Below are 24,431 nucleotides of genomic sequence, written 5' to 3'. Positions count from 1 at the left end.
AGCATCCTCTATCCAGCAAGCCTGTCATTCAGAATAGAAGGAGAGATAAAAGTCTTTCCAAATAAACAAAAATGGTAAGAATTTGTCATCACTAAACCAGCCCTACAAGAAATCCTAAGGGGGACTCTATGAGGGAAATGTTTAAGGAACACAAGATATCAGAGACACCACCACAAGCATGAATCCCACAAAGGACATGATGACTCTAAACCCTTATTTTTCAATAATAACACTGAATATAAATGGACTAATGCCCCAATCAAAAGACTCAGGGTAGCAGAATGGATAAAAAAACAAAATCCATCTATTTGTTGTCTACAAGGCACTCATTTTAGACCTGAGGACACCTTCAGATTGAAATTAAGGGGATGGAAAAATATCTATCACGCTACTGGAAGTCAAAAGAAAGCTGGAGTAGCTATACTTATATCAGACAGGCTGGACTTTAAAGTAAAGACAGTAACAAGGGATGAAGAAGGGCATTATATAATAATTACAGGGTCTATCCATCAGGAAGAGCTAACAATTATAAATGTCTATGCACGGCTTATGGGAGCACCCAAATACATAAAACAATTAATCACAAACAGAAACAATGTTATGGATAAGAATGTGCTAATAGCAGGGGACTTTAATACTTGACTTACAGCAATGGATAGATCAACTAGACAGAAAATCACTATAGAAACAATGGACTTGAATGACACATTGGACCAGATGGCTTTAACAGATATATTTAGAACTCTACATCCTGAGGCTATGGATTCACTTTCTTCTCAAGTGTGCATGGCACATTCTCCAAGATAGATCACATACTGGGACATAAAGCAGCCCTCAATAAATATAACAGAATCAAGATCATACCATGCACACTTTCAGATCACAATGCTATGAAACTTGAAATCAGTCACAGGCAGAAGTCTGGAAAACCTCCAAAAACATGGAGGTTAAAGAACACCCTACTAAAGAACGAATAGGCAAATCAGGCAATTAGAGAAGAAATTAAAAACATATACATGCAAACAAATGAAAATGAAAATACAACAACCCAAACTCTATGGGATGTGGCAAAGGCAGTCCTAAGAGGAAAGTACACTGTATTCCAGGCCTATATCAAGAAATTAGAAAAAGCACAAGTCCAAAATCTAACAGTGCACCTAAAGGAACTAGAGGCAGAGCAACAAGAGCACCCCAAACCCAGTAGGAGAAGAGAAATAATAAAAATCAGGGCAGAAATAAACAATACAGAAACCAAAGAAACAGTTGAACAGATCAATTAAACCAAGAGTTGGTTTTTTGAAAAAATAAAAAAAATTGACAAACCTCTAGCCAGGCTTCTCAAAAAGAAAATAGAGAGCACTCAAATAGACAAATCATGAATGAAAATGGACTTATTACAACCAACCCCTCAGAAATACAAGCAATTATAAGGGAATACTGTGAAAAATTATATGCCAACAAATTGGACAACTTAGAAGAAATGGACAAATTCCTAAACACACACTCACTACCAAAATTTACACAGGAAGAGATAGAAAATCTGAACAGAAATTGAATCAATTCTCAAAAATCTCCCAACAAATAAGAGCCTAGGGCCAGATGGCTTCCCTGGGGAATTCTACCAGACATTTAAAACAGAATTAATAACCATTCTTCCCAAGCTATTCCAAAAAATATAAATCGAAGGAAAACTTTCAGACCCATTTTATGAAGCCAGCATCATTCTGATTCCCAAACCAGACAGAAACCCAGCCAAAAAGGAGAACTACAGGCCAATATCCTTGATGAAAACAGATGCAAAAATCCTCAACAAGATACTTGCAAATCGAATTCAACAGAACATAAGAAGAATTATTCACCATGATCAAGTGGGATTCATTCCTGGGTTACAGGGCTGGTTCAATATTCGCAAATCAATCAATGTGATACATCACATCAACAAAAGAAAAGATAAAAACCATATGATCCTGTCGATAGATGCAGAAAAAGCATTTGACAAAAATACAGCATCCCTTCTTAATAAAGACCCTCAAGAAAGTCGGGATAGAAGGAACTTAAACATCATAAAAGCCATCGACGAGAGGCTCTCAGCTAACATCAACCTCAATGGGGAAAAACTGAGAGCTTTCCCCCTGAGATCAGGAACAGGACAGGGATGTCCACTCTCACCACTGATGTTCAACATAGGGCTGGAAGTCTTAGCATCAGCCATCAGACAACAAAAGGAAATAAAAGGCATCAGAATTGGCAAGGAAGAAGTCAAACTTTCACTTTTCACAGACAACATGATGCTCTACATAGAAAACCCTACAGACTCCACCAGAAGCCTACTAGAACTGATCCATGAATTCAGCAAAGTTTCAGGGTACAAAATCAACGTACAGAAATTGGTTGCATTTTTATACACCAACAATGAAGCAACAGAAAGAGAAGTCAAGAAACTGACCTCATTCACAATTGCACAAAACAACATAAAATACCTAGGAATAAAACTAACCAAAGATATAAGAGACCTGTATGATGAAAACTATAGAAAACTTATGAAAGAAATTGAAGAGGACACAAAGAAATGGAAAAATAACCATGCTCATGGATTGGAAGAATAAATATAGTTAAAATGTCATTACTACCCAAAGCAATCTACACATTCAATGCAATCCCAATCAAAACTGCACTAGCATAATTCTCAAAACTACAACAAACTATCCTAAAATTTGTATGGAACCACAAAAGACCCCGAATAGCCGAAGTAATATTGAAGAAGAAAACCAAAACGGGAGGCATCACCATCCCAGACTTTAGCCTCTACTACAAAGCTGTCATCATCAAGACAGTATGGTATTGGCACAAAAACAGACACACAAACCAATGGAATAGAGAACTCAGAATTGGACCGACAAATGTACAGCCAACTAATCTTTGACAAAACAGGAAAGAGTATCAGTGGAAAAAAGACAGCCTCTTTAACAGATGGTGCTGAGAGAACTGGACAGCAACATGCAGAAGAATGAAATTAGATCATTTTCTCACACTGTACACAAAAAGTAAACTCAAAATGGATACATGATCTAAATGTGAAACAAGAAACCATCAAAACCCTAGAGGAGAAAGCAGGTAAAAACCTCCTTAACCTCAACCACAGCAATTTCTTACTTGACACATCCCCAAAGGCAAGGTAATCAAGAGCAAAAATGAACTACTGGGACCTCATCAAGATAAAAAGCGTCTGCACAGCAAAGGAAACAATCCACAAAACTAATAGGCAACCAACGGAATGGGAAAGATAGTTGCAAATGACATATCAGATAAAGGGCTAGTATCCAAAATCTATAAGGAACTCACCAAACTCCACACCCGAACAACAAACAATACAGTGAAGCAATGGGCAGAAGATATGAACAGACACGTCTCCAAAGAGGACATCCAGATGGCCAACAGACACATGAAACGATGCTCAACATCCCTCATCATCAGGGAAATACAAATCAAAACCACACAGAGACACCACCTCACGCCGGTCAGAGTGGCTAAAATGAGCAAATCAGAGGACTCTAGATGCTGGTGAGGATGTGGAGAAACGGGCACCCTCCTACACTGTTGGTGGGGATGGAAACTGGTGCAGCGCCTCTGGAAAACAATGTGGAGGTTCCTCAAAAAATTAACACTAGAACTCCCCTATGACCCGGCAATAGCACTGCTAGGAATTTACCCAAGGGATACAGGAGTGCTGATGCATAGAAACACATGTACCCCAATGTTCACAGCAGCAGTCTCAACAATAGCCAAAACATGGAAAGAGCCTAAGTGTCCATCAACAGACAAATGGATCAAGATGTGGTTTATCTATACGATGGAATACTACATGGCAATGAGAAAGAATGGAATCTGGCCATGTGTAGCAACATGGATGGACCTTGAGGGTGTTATGCTGAGTGAAATAAGTCAGGCAGAGAAGGACAGATACCATATGTTTGGACGTATAGGAGGATTAGGAGGAAGTTAATGAAGGACTGTGGGGGAGAAGGGATGAAATGGGGGGCAGAGGGAGGGAGGCAAACCATGAGAGACTCTTGAATGCTGAGAACAAACTGAAGACTGATGGTGTGGGGGGAGGGGAAGGGGAGAGATGGGCATAGAGGAGGGCACTTGTGGGGATGAGCACTGGGTGTTATATGGAAACCAACTTGACAATAAACTATTAAAAAAAAAGGCTCACAAAGGTGTGAAACCATGCCACCCACTCTTCCCTTCTGCACAGAGAAATAACAATTTTTTTTTTTTTAATCTCTACAATGTCAACAGAGACAACTCATGTAAGTGAAGTAAGTGTCTCTGGGGTCCCAGCAACCTCAGAGCAGAGGGTACACCCAAGCTGGAGGCCTGATGTCCTCGTGGGAGCTCCTTCCCCATGGGACCAGGGTCTGTGGGGCTGTGTCTTGTGTCTTCCCAAGCAGCCCCCCCCCCCCCCGTTTTCCAGTATTGTGTAAAATATCTGCACGAGACAGAGCTGGATATCACCCACAGAGGGTAGTTTGGCTACTTATCCCCAGGGGCTGGAGGGTGGACAGACACCTGCCGGAGACCGCCACATGGACCTGTGCAAACCTAAGGAAAACCGGAGGGTCCATGGTAATAGGTGACAGGTGACACTTCAGGCTGGAATGGTAATTAGGGGTACCCAGGGGGCTCAGTCAGTTAAGCCTCTGACCCTTGGTTTCGGCTCAGGTCACGATATCATGGTTTGTGAGTCCAAGCCCCTCGTCAGGCTCTGCACTGGCATTGTGAAGCCTGCTTTGGATTCTCTCTCTCTGTCTGCACCTCTCCTGCTCATGTTCTGTCTCTCAAAATAACATAAAACTTAAAAATGATAATTAAAAGGGCAAAAGACACAATTCACAAAGAATACAGAACAAGACGTTTGCCTTTATTTAGATATACAAAGAACATCTGTTGCAAATTTAATGAAAGTTTGTTAAAAACACAATATTATAGGAAACTTTTATGTATCTCTTCAAATTTGAAAATTCAAAATTATAAAGCTTTGGAAGAGGTAACATAACCATCAAACCTTGTTTTATATATAAACAGAAAAAAATATATCCTTCAAATAGAAAATGGGGATTTTTCTCATGTGTTAATAAAAGCCTTACAAAAATCAATTATGAAAATGGCCACAAAGGAAAATGTAACACATTTCAAAGCCACAGAGCTCTTAGGGGGTCGACTCTGGTCAGAATGTAATAAAACTAGGACTGAATTCAGCTAAATAAAGCCCCAGCTATTTGAAATTCAGGGAGCACTCCTGATTAACCATGGCTCCAAGAGAAAACTCACAACTCCACACGTACAGGTATTTCTGAATAGTCACACAGAGTGCAGGACTGAGAAAAAGAGCCAATAATTTTCCTGCTTAAAGCAAGTAGCATCACAGACTTTTACATGGGACACTCCTCACGGCCACAGCTACACCACTGCACCACTCACATGTTCACAATTACCAGAAAGCACATCCTTTCTTACAGAGACACTGTCTGCAGGGCCTGGCGTCACTGGCCTCTTACGGCTCCCTGGGTGGGGGTGGGGGGGTGTGGATGACTAGGCCCCGCCCACAGAGGTCAGGAAAGTGACCTCACAGGGAGCAGAGCCAGGACCGGGGCAGAGGCATCCTCAAACCCAAGCCAGTCCCCCCACCCCCTGCCAGGTTCAAACAGCCCTCAGTGATTTAAAATTTCACGATCTAATTTTTAGAAGTCTTCTCAATTTCACAGCATTTAACAAAAAAGGAGCATGGTCGAAACTCTGTTAGAGCAGAGAGTTCTAACCAGATGTCACAGGCAGCAGCAGAACCATTACCCTGACCAGGGATCTGACGGTACAGTCCTGTGCAGACTCCCCGGGAGGGCATCTGTCAGACTCGCCCTGGGACCCTGTCCCTCTGATCAAGGATCAACGGGCATCACAGTGACACAGGCCGTGTTTGAACCAAGCCTCCCATTTGGGAACCGGCTTCAGCAGATGGTTTGTGAGTCAGGATTTCTACTTCTTGCATCATCCCTTTTTTCCACTTTCCTTGGGAATTAACATCCCATGGGCTCTCGTCTTATTCACAGACCTCTCTAACTGGTAGAGAGAAAGCCTGCTATTTCATTTATGTTATACTGTTACACAATTTATAATCTTCCATGTTAAAGAGAGCCTTGGTGGCTCTCATTCTCACACAGGTCATCTCACTGACAGGATCAGTGTGTGGATAGTTGAAGATTAAAGCCGAGGCTAAACCCTGTAGACCTGGGAGGACAACACTGCGAATGCTAGGTAACGTGTGTTCGCTGGGAGGAAGCACCGTCTAAACCAGCAAAGCCTGCGCTCCCAGCGTTCTACACCATGACCATCAGTTTATGCTGCACTACTTTAAAGTGTCAGAGCTACAAGGTCAGATTTAATTTTACTGAGATCAAACTGTCAAGCTAGTCGAAGAATGCTTCCTTCGACTGAAAGCAGGTGTTTCTCAGAATACTGATATCAAATAAGTTTTTCAAACTTTGATACTATTTTAATAATATACAAGTTTAAACAAAAGACATAAAACTATTTTCCAACAGTAAGAGAAGGATAAACACGAAAGTCAGGAAAGTGGCAGCCTCCACGGAAGGAAATCAGGCAGCAGAGACGGGCAGATACAAATGTCATGAATGTTAAGTCCCATGCCAGGTGCATAAGAGTTCACGATACTATGATACGGTGTTAAATATATTCCTTTTAAAATTAACTTCTAAAATTTAAAATTAACTTTCGAAAGAGAGCACATATGTGCAAGTGGGGGAGGGACAAAGGGGGTGGGGAGAGAATCCCAAGCAGGCTTCACACTCAACATGGAGCCCAATGTGGGGCTTGAACTCACAGCCCTGGGATCATGACCTGAGCCAATATCAAGAGTTGGGTGCTTAACTGACTGACCCACCCAGCTGCCCCTTAAATATTCCCTACTAAAGTAGAAAAAAAAAAAAAAAAAAAAGGAAAAAAAGAAAGCAGGCCTCTCTATGAGGCCCCTGTCATTTCTTGGTCTTTACTCATTAATGAGGAGAATCAACTTTATTTTGCTACTATGCTTTAATCCAACACTTCTTATGGGGAGAAAATATAGGAAATGCCTGGAGTAGTAGCCTATAGCCCTGTCCTGACAACAATGAGGATTATATACATATATAAAATTGTGTGTGCGCACGCACGCGCTACGGAACACACAAGGCCTCCTTTCCCAGACCACCTCCTGCCTCCTCAGTGTGCACCATGGCGTAACTGCTGATACTACACAGTCTTCAGCAGCGATGAGGAGAAATCTGTAAAATTCACGTAACGAGATCTTCTAGCCAGGGAGCTCTTTGTCCTTATCCTCACAGCTCCACTGAAGGGTCCATGAGCTACTCAGCAAACAGGGAGGTCATCCTCCAAAGCAAGTAACATTGGTTGGGGCCAGAGGGAGCAGGTCCCCAGACTGGAAGGGCCGTGTAAGGGCAGGGCCAGCCCCAGGTTCCTGGGAGCCGGTGGCCCCCACAGTGAGGGAGGCAGGCCTTTCTCGGGAAGCTCATGAAACAGAGAGAAGAAGCTCAGTGATAATAAAAAAGAAAAACAGGAACAAATGACCCCCCCGACCCCCTCCCGAAAAAACGTTCCTCCAACAGAAGGCAAACTTGTGTCATTAAAGAGAACTGGCACACATCTTAGCTTCCCAGTCCTGCTGGGCCACCTGCACAACATGCCGCAGGCCCCCAGGAAGGAGCCCTGCTACAGCCCCAGCGTGTGAGCGCCACGGCCTGGCCCCCACAACCCAGCCGTCTCAACAACCGATCAGCAGATGTCCCAATGCCCAGCCCCGTGGCATCAGTGTCCCAAGAGCAAAGGTTTGCCCAGGTTCTACTACTTGTGATGTTCTCTGCGTCTTGTTATCTGTGGCCATGTTGGTGAACCTGCCATCAGCCGGGGTCATTCTCCATGTTTCAAGTGAGACTTCACAAGAACACCTGAAGCCTTCCGTCCGTGAGGCTGTCCTCACTCAAACCATTCTTACCAAATGACTCTATGTACAAAATTATGCATGGTCCGTAGGGAAGACAGAGGGTAAATGAAGAGCGGCTGCTGCTCTGCAGGAGAAAAACACCCTTCAGCCCACGTGCGGCAGTGTCTGGGGTTCCGCCAGCCTTGTGCAGGAGCTTCCCGCCGCTGCTGGAGCAAAGTGCCAGGCACTGGGTGCTGTGAGCGGTGGACGGTTATTCTCTCAGCTCCAGAGGTTACTGGCCCAAGCCCTGTGCCCAGAGCCCGGCCTGCCTGACTGCTCCGGGGACGGCCCTTCCTTGCCTCGCCGGGCTTCCACAGGGCCCCCTACACACCTTGCCCCGGCTTCCACAGGGCCCTCCCCAGCCTGGCTCCAGCTTCTGGGGACCCCTCCCCACCTCACCCCAACTTCTGGAGGCCGCAGAGGAAGACCCCTTCCTCACCTCACCCAGGCTTCTCATTTTGAGGCTCTGTGTGGACGCAGACTTTTAGGGGTCCCTATTCAACCCTGTAGATTCAATAGAAATGTTTCCTAGAAGAACATGTTAATTCTAACACAACAGTAATATGGAATAGAAAGTCAAAAGAAAATACCGCCAGTAGAGGAACTAAGCAAAACTCCAGAACCCTTAATCTCTTATGTGGGCCCCATGGGCCTTTCAGGGCATCCTGGGTGTCCAGACCCGCCGTGCATTCATACTACATCTTACCTCCGGGGCCACAGCCACACAATCCCAACTTGCTGTATCCCCTGGTCAAGTCACTCGATTACCCCTTTTAGAAATCTGGTTTCCACCATTTAACTGTCTTCTAAGCCACAACACTATAGAAACACCCTTTCAGAACACTGTACGTGCTTTTCGAAATTCCCCTTAGTGAAACACTGCTTGATGGACACACTGTTCTGTACGATACCATCTTGTCTGAGCATGAATCCTCCATGACCCACTTCTCAGTAACCAGCCTGATGAACTCACTTGTTAGCCACATATAAACACATCCATTTAATTAGTATTTACTAATCCCTTAGTGTGGCCAAGGAATTAATAAACTCTCACAGGACCCCAGCATGAGTAGAGGCCTGAATATGTTACAGATGGTAAGTCTGAGAACAGTGCCAGAGAGGCCAGGAGAATGAGCAACCACACCCCATCCTGCAGCCACACCTGCTCTCCACACAGCTGATGAACCCTGACAGTAAAAGGTTAGTATCTGGTAACGACATTGCTCAGTAAGCATTTTTGTAATTAAATCATAGAGGGTGTGCTCGAGTTTCATGAAACTATAAAGAATACAGTACACAGACCCTGTACTAACATCGCTAGATTCCGACAGACGACTAAGGGAACGGTTTCCTGAGCTGGCCACACAGCCTCATTATGCCGCGAATTACAGACTAATGCAAGCTGGGAGACAAAGCTAAATACGAAATTTACCCCTGCAGAGAAGAATGGATGTTCCTATGAGGGGTTTTAAATAAGGTTCAAGTAAACCAAACAGTCATAAAGAAGACCTGTTCCAGCTACCGGTTTACAGCGGCGTGAAAATGAAGAATCAGCTACTGCACCATCAGAAGGCCAGAGAGGAGTCTGGGAAAACACAAGACGTAGGAAGGACAACACCTGTCTGTAAGGGAACCCACAACGTGTTTTCAGTATGACAGACGACTATGTGCAGGTTAAAACCTGCCTAGGTTTTAAAATTCTATGCACATTTGTTTATGAAAGAGAAGCTTCCTTGGAGAATATGCCAGAGATGGACAAGGACCACCCACGGGGGTGGGAGGGGGCTCCCAACAGGAATCTGGAAAGGGACTGAGAACTCATACTACTCTGTGCTAGTGTTTAGCCTCCTTCAAGAGCATGAACTGTTTTCTAGTTAAAAAGCCTATTTGATAGGGGTGCCTGGGGGCTCAGTCAGTTACATGGCTGACTTCGGCTCAGGTCATGGTATCACAGCTCTTCCCTGCATCGGGCTCTGTGCTGACAGCTCAGAGACTGGAGCTGCTTCAGATTCTGTGTCTCCTTCTCTCTCTGCCCCTCTCCTGCTCATGCTCTGTCTCTCTCAAAAAAAAAAAAAAAAACATTTTTAAAAAGCCTATTCAATGAAGAATATCAAATTAAAGAGTCACCATGTATAAGCAAAAGAGAGTGAGTAATGGATCCAAGATGGTAGCAAGGCCCCACAGGCAGAGGGCGAAGTACGTCAGACACATTTTCCACATGAGCTAAACTGGCATAAACCTTTACACCTTTGAGGGCTTTTCCCCAAGAAGTCTCTACTTTAGAAAGCGGATTCAAATGTCAGCTGCTGCACAGTGCTGCATTCAGACTCTGCATAACACACACGACCTTCCTGCATGTCCCCATGTCCCCGGATACTGGGCTCCTCCTGCCAGCAGAGACCCCCCCCGTGTCCCGGGGAGGAAGCATGCTTCCCTCCCAGTGCTCCAGGGCTGGGTGTAAACCTGACCTCCATCCCCCTAACCTAACCTTCCAGCAAGGACGGCCTTGCGGTCACCGCTCCCATGCCTGGACTTAGCACGGCTCCAGCAGCTCAGAACCCCAGCTCAGCCCTCACTCCACCCTGGTGCGGGGGGGCATCACTCTGGGTGTTGGGGACACTGCAATGAGCAAAGCAGACCGAGTCCCCATGCTCCTGGCGCCCTGGATGGGGACCTGGATGGTGAAGACTGAGGTTCAAGGGCTCTGAAGCAATGACTAAACGGGCACAGTCAGGCTGCCCGCTCAGGAGGCAGGCGCTGACCAGCAGGGCAGGGACCAGCCACCCTGAACCGGCTCTAAAATTGACTTTACCACCAGAGAGTACAAGTGTTTACGGCAGGGTGTGGATGGGATCTGCTTTACAAGAGTCTCTGAAACGCTGGTTTGGTGGGTTTCCTAGTGTGTGCTTAATTGTATTAAGTAGAATTCTCAAAATTCCACCAAATCTAAATCTTTATCTTAATGAAAGTAAGCTCCTAAAACTGACCAAAAATGCGTTTACTTACACATGATTTACAAATGGGATAAATGAAAAGTGAGCAGGATTAGGGACTGGGCGTTAAGAACTGTTCACTCACCAGGGTCAAATGTAAGCTGCATCTTGTCTTTACTTCTTCGATAAGAAAATTTCTCAGGCCATATTATGAAATAATAGCTGTGAACAGTCACTTAATGAGAGAAAAATTACTAGCAAGTGAAAATATTTCAGTTTGCATTGATTTTCTGGGACTGAGTAAATTTAATAGCTCAATAAATTATGCTAAAGCTCTTCAGTAACAGGCCAGGACAATTTTCACAAATTATTAAAACAAGAAGGCGTTTGTGGACTGGAGCCAGGATTTAAGAGCAGTCTGAGATCACCGATAACCAGTCAGCCTGACACTGACATATGGAGCGCCCTCATCACAGGCGAGCGGACAGTGGTGACCAAGGACCGGGTTTCTCAAGGATGCGGACGGCTGGGCGGTGCGGGAGGCGTGAGCACGGGTGCACACAGGCGTCAGCCCAGAGCGGGAAGTGCTGTCCTGCTCCCCCAGCTGTGTGGACACGAAATTCAAGACCTGCCCTGGTGCAGGGGGAGGGGGCCGACCCCGCTGCACCCAGAGTTCCACGACATGCAGCTCCTACCCGCTCACAGGACTCCCGGGGGAGGGACCCCATCAGCACGCAGGTGCAGAAGCCATGCTCAGCTCAGCCCCGGGGCCACGTCAGCTACAGGTGTTGGAAGAACACAGCACCCAGAGTTTTCTCTCCTCCTTCATGAAGTTGAGTGAATGCAGCTTGGGAAAAACAACATTTACTCCTCAAAAATCAGACTGAAATTTTGAAAAATTCTTAGAGTAATCTAGATATGAAAATATCTCAAACGTTTTTTAACAGATAATCCCAAGAATGGTTTACCCCGTTACCTATAGGACTGTGGTGGGAGGGACAATGTGGTCTGAGTGTGTTTTTAGAAGATACTGAAGTTTCATTCCTGCCAAGGTGAGGATGAAGGCTACACCCCACTCCAATCTGCTTAATCTTACTTTGGCAAAAGAAACAGTCTGAAATCAAACAAAACGAACTTTTATTCAGAAAACATGTAATAATTATTCATTCACTAGTCTCAGTTTAAAATTGCTAATTTTAGGGGAACAAAGGGATCTCATGGAATATTCAAAAGTACATACTCTCAGTTTCTTTCATACAAATCGTCAAATAAAACATTCCTGAATGCCACTGGAAACCAAAGGAAACCATGAGGCATTTCACATCTGGTTTATTTTAACACCGCTAACGAGGGTGGACAACTCACCATTCATTATGGGAGATCGATCACCTTACTGAGAACTCCAAGAGAATCCCCTTGGCTGCTGATGTAGATGCTTTGTAGAAGCCTTTAAAGCAGCACAGAAATACCAAGCAGTGGCTCCTACAGACAAAGCTGACTGCATCAGTGCAGGTCACAGTCCCACAGGCCCCTCCCTGGGCCACAAACACCCACCAGGCCCCTCAAGCCCCTCCCTGGGGCACACCCACCCCGGAGCCCCTCCCTGGGGCGCACACAACCCACAAGCCCCTCTCTGGGGCACATACACACCCCGTGAGACCCACCCTGGGGCACACGCACCCCACGAGCCCCTCTCTGGGTCATACACAACCCATGAACCCTTCTCTGAGGCACACACACCCCATGAGTCCCTCCCTGGGGCACACACCTCCAGCCCATCGAGCCTCTCCTTGGGGCATGCACACCCCGCAAGCTCCTCTCTCACACCCCACCTCCAGCCCATCGAAACCCTCCCTGGGGCACATATATTCCTCAAGTCCCTCCCTGGGGCGCACACACCCCACGAGCCCCTCCCTGGGGCGCACAAGCCCACTGGGAAACAAGGAAAGCACCTCCTGCCCAAGCATGTGGAGGCCCTGCATCTCCGCAGAGAAGGTGGCTGCTGGCAGAGTGGAGCTGGTGGGGTTGGGGTGGGGCCCCAAGTAAAGACAGGGGTGAAACCCCAGACTGCGACTGGGAGAGGGCAGAGAAGGTGCGAGAGGGAAGGGCAGGGAGCTGACCTACAGCAGGTCTCCAGGTGCACGTGTTTATGTACAGCCTCACGGAGGGCTGGTTCTGTGCCTGTGCTCTTAGCAGAAGGCGGACACAGCAAGGGGTCCTTGAAGGGGGTGTAGGGGTGTCAGGGGGGGCAAGGGTTCTCGCTGGGCAATGACAGAGCCGGGAGGCACTGACGGATAGGAGCAGCCACTGAGGCTGGGAGCATGGCTCTTGGGGGCCTCCTGTAACACCTCCCCAGGTCACCAGGCCCCTGTGACGCCATCACTGGGGGCGACAAGGACATCCACGGGGCACAACTGCAGCTGGCAGTGGACACAGCACGTTTTAGTTTTATGGGTATGCGTTTCCTTATGTGTTAGGGAGAAAATTCACAATTTTACCAGCATTATTGTTTAGAATGAAGCTAAAGTAGATATTTTCGCTTTCAGAAATGAAAGACATGTGAAGAAAGGTTCTTGAGGAGATAAGAGTGAGGCATACAGACAAAACAGATCATGAGGGGTGCACACAATGGAAATGAGGCGTCTGGCCACAGTCCACGGATCCTCCCTCATCACAGCACCTGGACCAGCACCGGAAACGTCAGAGCTGGACCATGAGGAGCCCTTCTCTCCCCCGTCTCCACCTGGCTGCGATGTCTACCACCCCGCCACAGGTGAACTCCCTCTGGGGGGGGTCAAGAATGACTAGGACAAAACAACTCGGCAGGATCCGAACTGTAAGAGAGACCATGGGGGACACCTGGGGGGCTCAGTCGGCTGAGCGTCTGACTTCAGCTCAGGCCATGATCTCACAGCTCACGGGTTCAAGCCCCACGTCGGGCTCTGTGCTGACAGCTCAGAACCTGGAGCCTGCTTTGGATTCTGTGTCTCCCTTTCTCTCTGCTCCTCCCCTACTCATTCTCTCTCAAAAAATAAACGAGAGAGAGAGTGCACCCATCAGTGCATGCGCACCATGGAGAAATACCTCCTGGAAAACAGACCCTTGTGCTGACATATGGTTTTCCTGGCCCCTGGATTCTTGCCACTGTGACCAGGCTGGGTCACATCTGAGCGCCTCACCTAGAGAAGAGGTGGACACTGGCCAGTGTGTGCACCCGTGTGACAACTCAGAACACGCTCTGTCTGGCCCTGGTGCTGGAGACTCCCAGGGAGACTCCCAGGAAGCACGTGGCCCCATGGGACCCCCACATGCCAGTCACACTCGATGCACTGGCCAACTGTGATCGGGGCCAAATGAAACAGGTACCATTACCTCAAATGTAAAGTTATTTAACGCCCAATATTCTTGTCCTTCCACTAACACTTTTAATTTCCTAAAGACTCTCCCTAGGGAAATATTTCCAACATGTCACAGCCCTATTTAAAAACCCAATATTAACAGCATCACGAACCATTGCTTCCACTTTGCCTATAATTACAGGTGATACATGCTCTTTTTGAGACGAGAGAAGCTCCTTCTATGAGTAGACAGTCCACACACTCAAGGCCTTTGTGGGAATCTATGCTGGTGAGCCCCCTTTCTTCTACCAGCTTGCTGCTTGCTGCGAAGCAGGGTTCACGACTGTGACAAACACCACGTACAAAATGCACATGACCTCATCAGGTCAGAGTCTCCCCAAAGACCTGCTCTTCCCTCTGCCCTCTGACCGCAATGACCCCGGCAGACCAGACCACCGTATGCGTGTGGCCAGTAAACCTGCAATGCAGGGCAGCCGTGGAAGAAAGCACACGGGACACAGGGCACCCCAAGCCCCCATTAATTCTGTTTTCCCCTCAATGCCTCCCCATGCTCCTTGGCCATCTGCACCATTGCTGGAAGCGCTTAGATACTGTATGCCTGTCACCTCAAAACCCAGGCCATCAAGTGTCATCAAAGTGGCTTCTGAAAAAGACTTACCTTGACCACGTAATTGAACCTCCGAATATCCTGAATTGCACTGGAGAAGTCTAAGCGATTAAAAGCCTCTCCCAAAGTACAATAGCCATGCCTCTGGAAAACAGACACAAAACAGTTGAAATCCATAATCAGTCAATTAGTCAAACTAAACCGACAGTTACTGTGAATGAGTCTGTGCAAAATTGTTTTTTGAATTTTGGAAAAGGGCATTTGTTTTTATGATTTATTCCATACTCAGATGAACGTGGAATAAAACAGCAATGCTAAATGGAAATCATTTATAATCAAGACCTGACATACCACCATTTTTACACCACTGCTGATACAGACAAATATTAAATTGCTTGTTGACTTCTGCTGGGACTCGTAGGGGAGTGAAGCCACGATGCAAGGTGTCTGTGAGGCTCCTACCTCTGCCAGGCTCGTGTGAAGACCTGCAGGCTACAGATGCCCGTGCAGAGGCGCCCAGTCACCCTGCAGGGAGCCCTGCACCCCGCAGCCCCGGAAGGCATCCGGCCACACAGGACCGAGGACAAGGCCCAGGGCTTTGGGGGACCCTGTGCAGTTATCAGGTGGGGGCAGGGGACATCGGGCACCGAAACCCAGCAGCTGGTCATCAGACCTACACGGCCCAGGGTCCAAGGAAACAGGTGAAACACAGATTGTTTTCCAGGCCCGAAAGCACTGCTGTGTAGCCAGCTGTTTGCCCTCACAGTGCGCCCTACACTCCACAACCTGTACACACTCATACCTTGGGTTTCAGGAGTCAGTTCTACTTGATCTTCTGTATCTGAAGTACTTGAGACTATCAAGATTTTCATTTCATAGCTGTGGAGTTAGATGAGCTGCTGATAACCCTAGAAACAGGAGGTGACACACTCTCCCTCTCATCCTAATGGGAGGCGGGATGGGACTGGCAAAGCAGCATCTGATGAAAGACGCTCGGCAAAGGAGGATTTGGTTTTGTGTCCAAATCCCAAGATTAGTCCTAATGTGTCACAGACAACACTTGTTATTAATGAATACCCGCTACATGCACAATATTTTCCTGGGAGCTGTGCAGGAAGCAAAGGGTAATTATAGATTATAATCTGAAATCAATCACTGCTGATACTTTCATGTTAATGCCTTTCTCTTCTCAATCAACACAACTCTAAATGCCTGTGTGGACACAGACTCCTTTCCAGGTAGCCACCATGTCACAATGGCCTCTTCTATTTGGGGAATCAAATCTGATTCACAGACTGCAGAACCCATGTTTGGACCACGTGAGCCCACCCACCCGTGTGGGGGCCCAGAAACACATGTGGAACCACAAACGGGCTGTGGGGCAGCCGCAGCTGTCCACAGTGATGAGCAGCAGGTACTAAAGGTACGGATGTACGCCGCAGTGCAGGGAGCGGGGCTGGCTCTCAGTCGTGATGCCTCACCCTCCTGAGACTGGCTGTGTCCCTATTCAAAGGGTCCATGCAACACCTCTGCAGACTCACAATAAACTCCCCTTGTTGTTTGTGCTTTCCCAAACGGACCTGTGTTCTGTAGTCAGTGTGGTAACACAGAGCAAACGAAGTAAGAAGCTCAAGCTAGATTCTGCCACAGGCTCTTCTGATGGTGTCTCACTTAGAGGGGGCATGAGCTGAGGGCTGTCTCAGACCACGCGCGACAGTATGAACTAGTACCCAATAGGTACAGTGCGTCTTCTTAAGAAGCCAACCTGGAAGGTTCTAGGGAGCTGGGCTAGTTTCAGGACATCCACTAACAATACCTCTGGAACATTTAACCTAAATATATGCTACACACCTGCTCCCTACGTTATTCTCCCCACTGTGGCAGGATGGGGCAAATGTAGCGTCTAAGAACGCAGAAGGAAGGAGGCTTCCCTGGATACTAAATGGAAAACGGAGGCAGAACTGAAGTCAACTGTTGACGGCTCATGAAAAAGCTGCCGTCAACTAGACGAAGACTGGAGGGACGAGGCTCACCCTGCTCCTGCAGCTCAGACTCAACCACAATGTCATGCTGGCACTCGACGCAGGGGCGGGGGGCACCAAGGCTCGCACCAGCCACAGCACACGACGGCAAGGACACATCCCACCAGCACCACCGGGTCGCAATTAATGGCTTCTTGGGAGTCATGGGGAGAAAATGTCAAACTGTCCGAAGGTCCATACTTGTTTTGAAATAGCCCTTCTGTTGATTTAGATTTGTACTGGCACTAACCACACACTGCACATGCACAGATAGGTACACACATGTGCGCGAGCACACACACACACACGCGAATCACGGCTTCAAAGATCCTAGGTTTCACCTACTGGAATGTGAATCACAGATTTCATACGGCAAAAGGAATCATTTATTTAATAGGACATTACGTGTTCAACAGAAACAATACCAAACATACTCTTATTTGTAACAGAATACTTACTTCTCTTGTGCTTTCTTTATGGACATAGATCCATTTCTCACGATAAAAACCTAGAATAAAAATTAACTTTGTTTTTAAAATCTGGCAAATCATCCAAAATGAAGATTTTTAAGGAGTTTCAACAGTTGTACGTGCTAACAAACTTATCTGACTTCATCACAGAGATAAGAGATGCTTTCACTTGGTTAAATGTAAACAGAACTGCTGTGTCCAAAACACCTTTCCATGAAAAATGACTTAGGACAGCACCAAGTCTTAGTAACTTAGAAGAAAGCTAGCGTCTTAACAACGGCAGTAATAGCAAAACATAAATGACTATAAAAATGTGATTATTAATTCTCACGTATCCTAATAAAAATTTTTCTTCTATTGCCTTTTTCACAGACCTCAAATCCCAAAGCTTCAAGGCCTGCAGTGACTCGGATCTGTAAGCCCCAATCTCGGTCAGTAGCCTGATTACCCCCAAGCTGTTCTCAGGCCTCCAGCCGTGCTGTCACGTAGGTGAGTGACCGCCACCAGGCCCCCCGGCCCCCGCCCAGCCTGCACACTTCTGGGTGTTCCTAACCCAGCTCTGCCCAGGGTCTCCTGCACACAAGTCCACACTCAAGATGCCCTGCAGTCGGGCCTCCTTGCTCAGGAGTGAGCTGGTGGACTGAACCACGACCACGCTCAGGCATTCAGACGTCCGAGCTGTTCTGTGGACTTTGCTATCTTTCGTTTTTGCAAATCTCACTAAAGAAATGGTTAAGCTGTGAACAGTCTGAAGACTATGTCAGTGGGTAACACTGGATATAGCAGTCATTCATATATCATCTCTTGTTTTTAAAGACAGCAGCATCGAATCCATTTAGTATATTGATATAGTAAACAAAAAAAATTCATAACATTGTTAATAAAAGTGATCTTACATTGAGTATTTGTATCATTTCTAAAATGATCCTTTTTCCTCTTTTTGGATGTGTATTCCTGCTCTTCATTAGTGAATATTTCTTCATCGTCACTATTTAAGATACTGAAATAAAGACACATTTTATTAGATACTTTTACAGGAATTATCTTCATTTTCTTCTTTTATTAGAAAAAAAAAGATATTGATTTGCAATTCAGGAGACCAAAATAAAAATCATGTTAAATTCTGAAAGCAAGGTAATTTTTAAAGCATATCATAGGTTTGAACTTACAAGGCTAATGCCTCGTGTATTTTTTGATTTGAGAAATCTGAGATTTACCCTGGTTATTTTGAAAATGTGCTACCAGGAAGTGCTGAACATGTTTCAGACTCTTCCTTGCTCAACCAAGGTAGTTTCAGACTTCAGAGCACTTTACTACAACACAGAGATCATAAACAAAACTACAAACACTCTGGAGAAATGGTAACGGGGACATAGGAGGCCCAGCACTGACGCAGGACTTGCCATTTCCCTGATGCAGCATTGAGGGTACACACTCAACGCAGCTGTTCACCTCTTAGACGTTCCAAGACTTAGCCAGAACCACTACTGCACAGGGGCTTTTTCTTAGTGTGTATCAGCCACACAGCACTGTCAGGGCACTTAACTGAGGCCAGGTGATGGAAAATGTTCCTTTTTCCCATTTAAAAACATCTAATTAAAAGCTTTCCCAATTTTTCTTCTCTTTTTGGCTAAAACACAGAAACAAATTTTAAGGTAGTAACCTAACAACCTTTTCTTTAAAAAGATAATATATAGTTATAAGAAAATAACACAAAAAGCAGTCCACCTCCTCAGAAGTAAAGATGTACACAGTTTTCATTTTCAACATACTGGCACTGGGTTGTTTCGGTCTGCAATCGGGGAGAGGCTGCTGGAGAGGAGGTGAGCTGGCTGGCGGAGGTCCGGGCTGTGGCCCGAGCTGAGGGCTAAGGCTGCTGCTTCCCCAGCATGCTGGGCAAGAAGGCTGCACGAGGCTCCTTCCACCAGCCGCTGCATGTGCCAAGGGAATCTACTCATCACAGTCGACGTGGACTTAAACCTCACTGACGATAGTTCTAAGTCACCGAGACAAGCACAAGTGTGTTTACAAAAACATGTACAAGCTTCCCATTCAGCGCAGGCGTAAACAACACCAGCTCGTGGAAGCTGGTCGGTCCTCGCGGCTCAGCTTCATTCTCACACTGGCTGCTTGTCGTTGATTCAGATCCTGAACACAGAAGCTTTCAAAGCTGAACAGCTTAGCTTCTCTTACTACAATCTCAACCACACCAAGGAAAAGCAGACAGCTGTTGTTCTCTACAAAGTGTGTCCCAGGACTGACAGAGGCCGCACGTGGGGAGCAGAGGAGGCAGGCCTGGGTGGCACCCCAGATCCCCCCCCCCCCCGTAGGGAGGAACGGTCCCATTTCATTTGCGGGACACGTGGGCAGGACTGGCTGCGTGAGCAGTGTCCTTCCAGCAGGTGGACCACAGGTGTGGACTGGGGCCCCTGAGGCCCCCACACTAGTGCACATGGAAGGTGGAGTCAATCCACTTGGCTGTGCGGCTCAGGCCCCAGGGACTGCACTAGACACGGCACCACCCACCATGTCTCACACCTCCTAGGATGGCCACTATAAAACAGCCAGAAAACAACAAGCGTGGACAGGGACACAGAGAAACCAGAGCCCCCTGTGCTGGTGGGAATGAGAAAGGGCAGCCTCTTTAGAAAACACATATTTGCAGGGATTCCTCAAGAACTAAGCACAGAACCACGGGCCAGCCCAGCAGTACCCAAACGATGAGAGAGCAGAGTCTCCGGGACAGTCCGGAAGCCCACACTCGTGGTGGCTGGAAGGTAAAACCACTCGTGTCTGTTCACAGGTGGATGGACAAGCACAACAAAACATGATCCATACACAGTGCAGCAGCATTCGGCTTAAAGCAGAAGGAACTTCTGGCACAGCCTGGAACGTGGGTTAGTCCCGAGGGCATCACACTAGGCGAAGCAGGCTGGTCATAAAAGGACAAACCCTGAGTGATTCTGAGTCTCTGAGAGACACGGGGCTGTGGAACCCACAGTCAGAAAGCAGAGTGCACCCGCTGGGCTGGGGAATCATTTCCTAGGGTCCCAGCCTCTGTCCCTCAGGAGGAGCGGTGAGGGCGTGGGACAGCTGCCCAGCCTCAGGAACACCAGGCCACCACACTCCCACCCTCCCTCCACCCACTTCTCCGCCCCTTCACCACCTCCGATGACTCACTGTAAACCCCAGCTGCGACGTGACTACAGGAGCCGAATGTCAGGAAGATCCCCGGTCCCACTGTGACTGGTGTCTTCAGGAATGAGCTCCCGCCAGCCAGGGACATGGGGTACCTGGCACACCCCATCACCGCGGCTCCCATCACCTGGACAACTCTGCATGTCCAACCCGGAAGCCCATCTGGAAGTGCACCTGTGTCACGGACTCCCTGCCCTCCCTGATTCACCGTCTTCCCCCAAGCGCCTATTTACTGTGAGACCCCGCCTTCCCCTGAGCACCCGGATCTACCGTGCGTCTCCGTCCTCCCCCGAGCACCGCCAATCTACCCCGCGCCCCGTCCGCCCCCGAGCGCCCACACCGGCCCCGCGCCCCATCCGCCCCGAGCGCCCACGCCTACAGTGCTCACCCTGTCTGTCCTCGAGCACAATATAGATTTACAGTATTCAAGGTAACATGTCTTTTTTCTCCGATCCCACTGCCTGAAACGAGAACCTCACGAACTATAAACCAGGCAAGTCCGCTGTTGCACTGGGCTGATTAGAGGCCCTTCAAACCACGTCCAAGTGCGGACTCCCGCACCTGCAGTCGAGACCCTAACCGTCCTCAGGAAGGTTGTGTGCCCCTTGCTCTACGTCTTCTTCCTCTAGTGGGAACATCCGTTTGCTTGATGTTGTCCAGGAGACCCCCTAACCTACCCTGTTTTGAAAAGTCATTTTCTCCATGAACAGACACTTCTCCAAAGAGGACATCCAGATGGCCAACAGACACATGAAACGAGGCTCAGCATCCCTCCTCATCAGGGAAATACAAATCAAAACCACTGAGATACCACCTCACTCCAGTCAGAGTGGCTAAAATGAGCAAATCAGAGAACTCGAGATGCTGGCGAGGATGTGGAGAAATGGGCACCCTCCTACACTGTTGGTGGGAATGTAAACTGGTACAGCCCCTCTGGAAAACAGTGTGGAGGTTCCTCAGGAAACTAACAATAGAACTCCCCTAGGACCCAGCAATAGCACTGCTAGGAATTTACCCAAGGGATACAGAAATGCTGAGGCATAGGAGCACATGTACCCCAATGTTCATAGCAGCACTCTCCACAATAGCTAAAACATGGAAAGAGCCTAAGTGTCCATCAACGGACGAATGGATCAAGAAGATGTGGTTCATCTATACAATGGAATACTACATGGCAATGAGAAACAACGAAATCTGGCCATGTGTAGCAACATGGATGGACCTTGAGGGTGTTATGCTGAGCGAAATAGGTCAGGCAGAGAAGGACAAATATCCTATGTTTGCACGTATAGGAGGATTAGGAGGAACTTGACGGAGGAACAAGGGGGAGAAGAAGGACGGAAATGGTGGGGGAAAAGGAGAGAGGCAAACCATGAGAGACTCTTGAATGCTGACAAAAACTGAGGACTGATGGATGTGGGGGGGGGATGGGCATGGAGGAGGGCACTTTGGGGATGAGCACTGAGTGTTATGTGGAAACTAATTTGACAATAAACTATTTGTAAAAAAAAAAAAAAAAAAGAAAGAAAAGTCATTTTCTCTTGCTGTTCCCCAGGGGTGTTTTCCATTCCCGTCTTCCAGGTGGGGGCGCCCTTCTGCAACCGCCCCTCCGGCGCGGGGCCCTCCAGGGAGTCGTTAGTTCCATTTCTGTAGTCTTCACTTCTGACTGGTGTTTACATTTCCTGCCTCTGCTGAAGGTCTCACCGAATCCATCCTCCCTTCTCTCCGGCTGGGTGAGCACATTTGTGGCTGTTACTGTCGAGCCCTCATCAGGAGCACTGCTTACTGCTGTTTCATTTAGTTCTTGCACCAAGGTTTTGTCTTGTTCTTTCTTTTGGAGCATATTCCTTACTCTCCCCGTTTGGTTGACTTTGTGTTTATCTTCCTGAATTAGGCTCCTCGTCCTAAACTTGAGGGAATGGTTCTGTGTGAGGTCATCCCCTGTGTAGACTGCGTGTCTGGTGATGCTGGCGGGAGCTGGGACCGGTGTGGGCTGGGGTCGCAGGGCTCTCTGAGCGGGGGCTGCCCTGCAGGATGACCAGAAATGGCAGTGGACTGTAAAAGCCCTGAGGTTCCCCATGCAGCAGGGGCCCTGAAAAAACAGCTGAAGCGGGTGTCAGCCAGGGTCCCCCAGGCTGTGCACAGCTGGTAGGGCGCCCCGGCAGAGTGGCCAGGGTCAAGGTGGGGTGCAGAGGGTCCTGGGGGCTGCGAGAGCAGAAGAGGGTGCCAGCTGAGGTGGTCCCCGGGCTTTCCATGCAGTGGGCATCCTGACCAGACAGCTGAAGGTGCAGTGGGTATAGGCTGGGGTGTCCCAGGGTGCTAGGTGCAGGGGGTGCCCCAGTGGGGTGGCTGGAGCCAAAGCAAGCATCAGCTGGGAGGCCCTGGAACAACCTGGCTGGCGTCAGAAGCCAAAGTGATGCCGGTCTGGAGCCTTCTGGGATGCTCTGTGCAGGGGGAGGGCTGCCGGTGCAGGCCCAAACACTGGGCCAGTGAGGACTTCTGGGCCCCACCCCCGCCCACATCTCCAGGTTGGGGGAATGCAAACCTCAAGGGTCACGGCTTCTCAGACCCAGAAAGTTCCAGCAGCTCCCCACTGTTGAGTGAAATTTTAAGGATGATTCTTTTATAAACTAGCTCATCTTTTAAACTGCACCTTTTTTCTGAGCCCAGAACGAATGTGCTTCAGGTCCCTCAGTGCTATCCCTCCCAGCTGTGTTTCACAGCCTTGGGGGTGGGGTCCCTTCCTACCAAGTCTCTCTCTGTGCCTTCTCTGTACAGTCTCTATCTTCCATTGTGCAGAAGTTGCTCAGTCAGCCCTCTGCTCCTCCTCAGCAGGAATTGCTTGGTTAATAGCAATGAGTTTGCGGGGGGAGGGAGTCCTGGAGGAGGTGAACTCAGGGTCTCCCTATGTCACCGCCATCTTGGCCCAGAAGCAATCCTGAACACGACCTAATTTGGAAAAAGGATCCTTGGGGATGTATTCAAGTGAAGGACCTTGAGATAAAATAATCCCAGATTAACCATGTGGGCCATAAATCCAATGGCTGGTGTCCTCATAAGAAGAGGAGAGGCCACAGGGAGACAAGGACAAGGCCACGTGACGGTGGAGACAGCCGCTGCAGTGATGTGGCCACAAGCCAACAGATGTCAAGACTGCTAGCAAACGCCACAGGCCAGACACCCCCCTCAAATCCTGCTGACGCCTGCACTTTGGACTTCTGGCTTCCAAAACTATTAAAGTCTCCATTGTCTTAGGCCACCGATTTTATGGCTGTGGCAGCCACAGAAAACAAAATCTTTTAAAGTTAGTTCAGGTTGATATTGACCTTGAAAGCACCTATGTGCTATCAATCCTACTATTACATACAGAAGACACTGGGAGAGAAAACCTCAGCAGACATAGTGCCTTGTCATTTTATAAACCAAAGCAAACATCACATACAAAATGTGGCCCTTTTTACCCAAAACAAAACAAAGCACAGTGAAGCCCCTGCACACAGTCACTAATACATGGTCCCCAGGGGGCCCCCTCTGGCATCTCTCTCAGAGTCGGAGCAGGAGCAGGACGGCATGTCAGCCCTCATCCCCAACACACCCGGTTACGGTTTTCTGCTACCCATCGATTCATCAGTGGTGGCTTATTAAACTTTGTTTTTTATCCGCATATTTTCCAAAAAAGGTCAAGGGTTATAGTATCTTCCCCTCCTGGCCAAATGCCCAAGTTTACTCATCTTTGTATTTAAAGTCACTTTATTACATCAGCAGAGTATTAGTCTCTCTTACAAAA

General features: G+C 47.7%; 1 protein-coding gene across 10 annotated transcripts in view; it reads right to left on the bottom strand.

Annotated features, from left to right (window-relative positions):
- FBXO25 (F-box protein 25) overlaps nt 1–24,431 on the bottom strand; it is an 82,572-nt gene that overhangs the window by 23,950 nt on the left and 34,191 nt on the right. For 9 of the 10 annotated variants that reach the window (XM_039223911.1, XM_039223906.1, XM_039223909.1 and 6 more), the window contains 3 exons: nt 18,343–18,446; nt 17,435–17,484; nt 15,007–15,099 (listed from right to left, as the gene is read on the bottom strand). In XM_039223911.1, the coding sequence (XP_039079842.1) occupies nt 15,007–15,099; nt 17,435–17,484; nt 18,343–18,446 (247 nt within the window). Of the gene's footprint in view, nt 1–15,006; nt 15,100–17,434; nt 17,485–18,342; nt 18,447–24,431 lie in introns of those variants that run through there. The other variant, XM_039223916.1, reaches the window with a different exon arrangement.

The sequence above is a fragment of the Hyaena hyaena genome, unplaced genomic scaffold (assembly GCF_003009895.1).
Source record: "Hyaena hyaena isolate Hyena2069 unplaced genomic scaffold, ASM300989v1 scaffold_1498, whole genome shotgun sequence".
NCBI lineage: Eukaryota > Metazoa > Chordata > Mammalia > Carnivora > Hyaenidae > Hyaena > Hyaena hyaena.
Note: the sequence above shows the minus strand (reverse complement) of the source record. Positions and strands in the feature narration are given on the sequence as shown.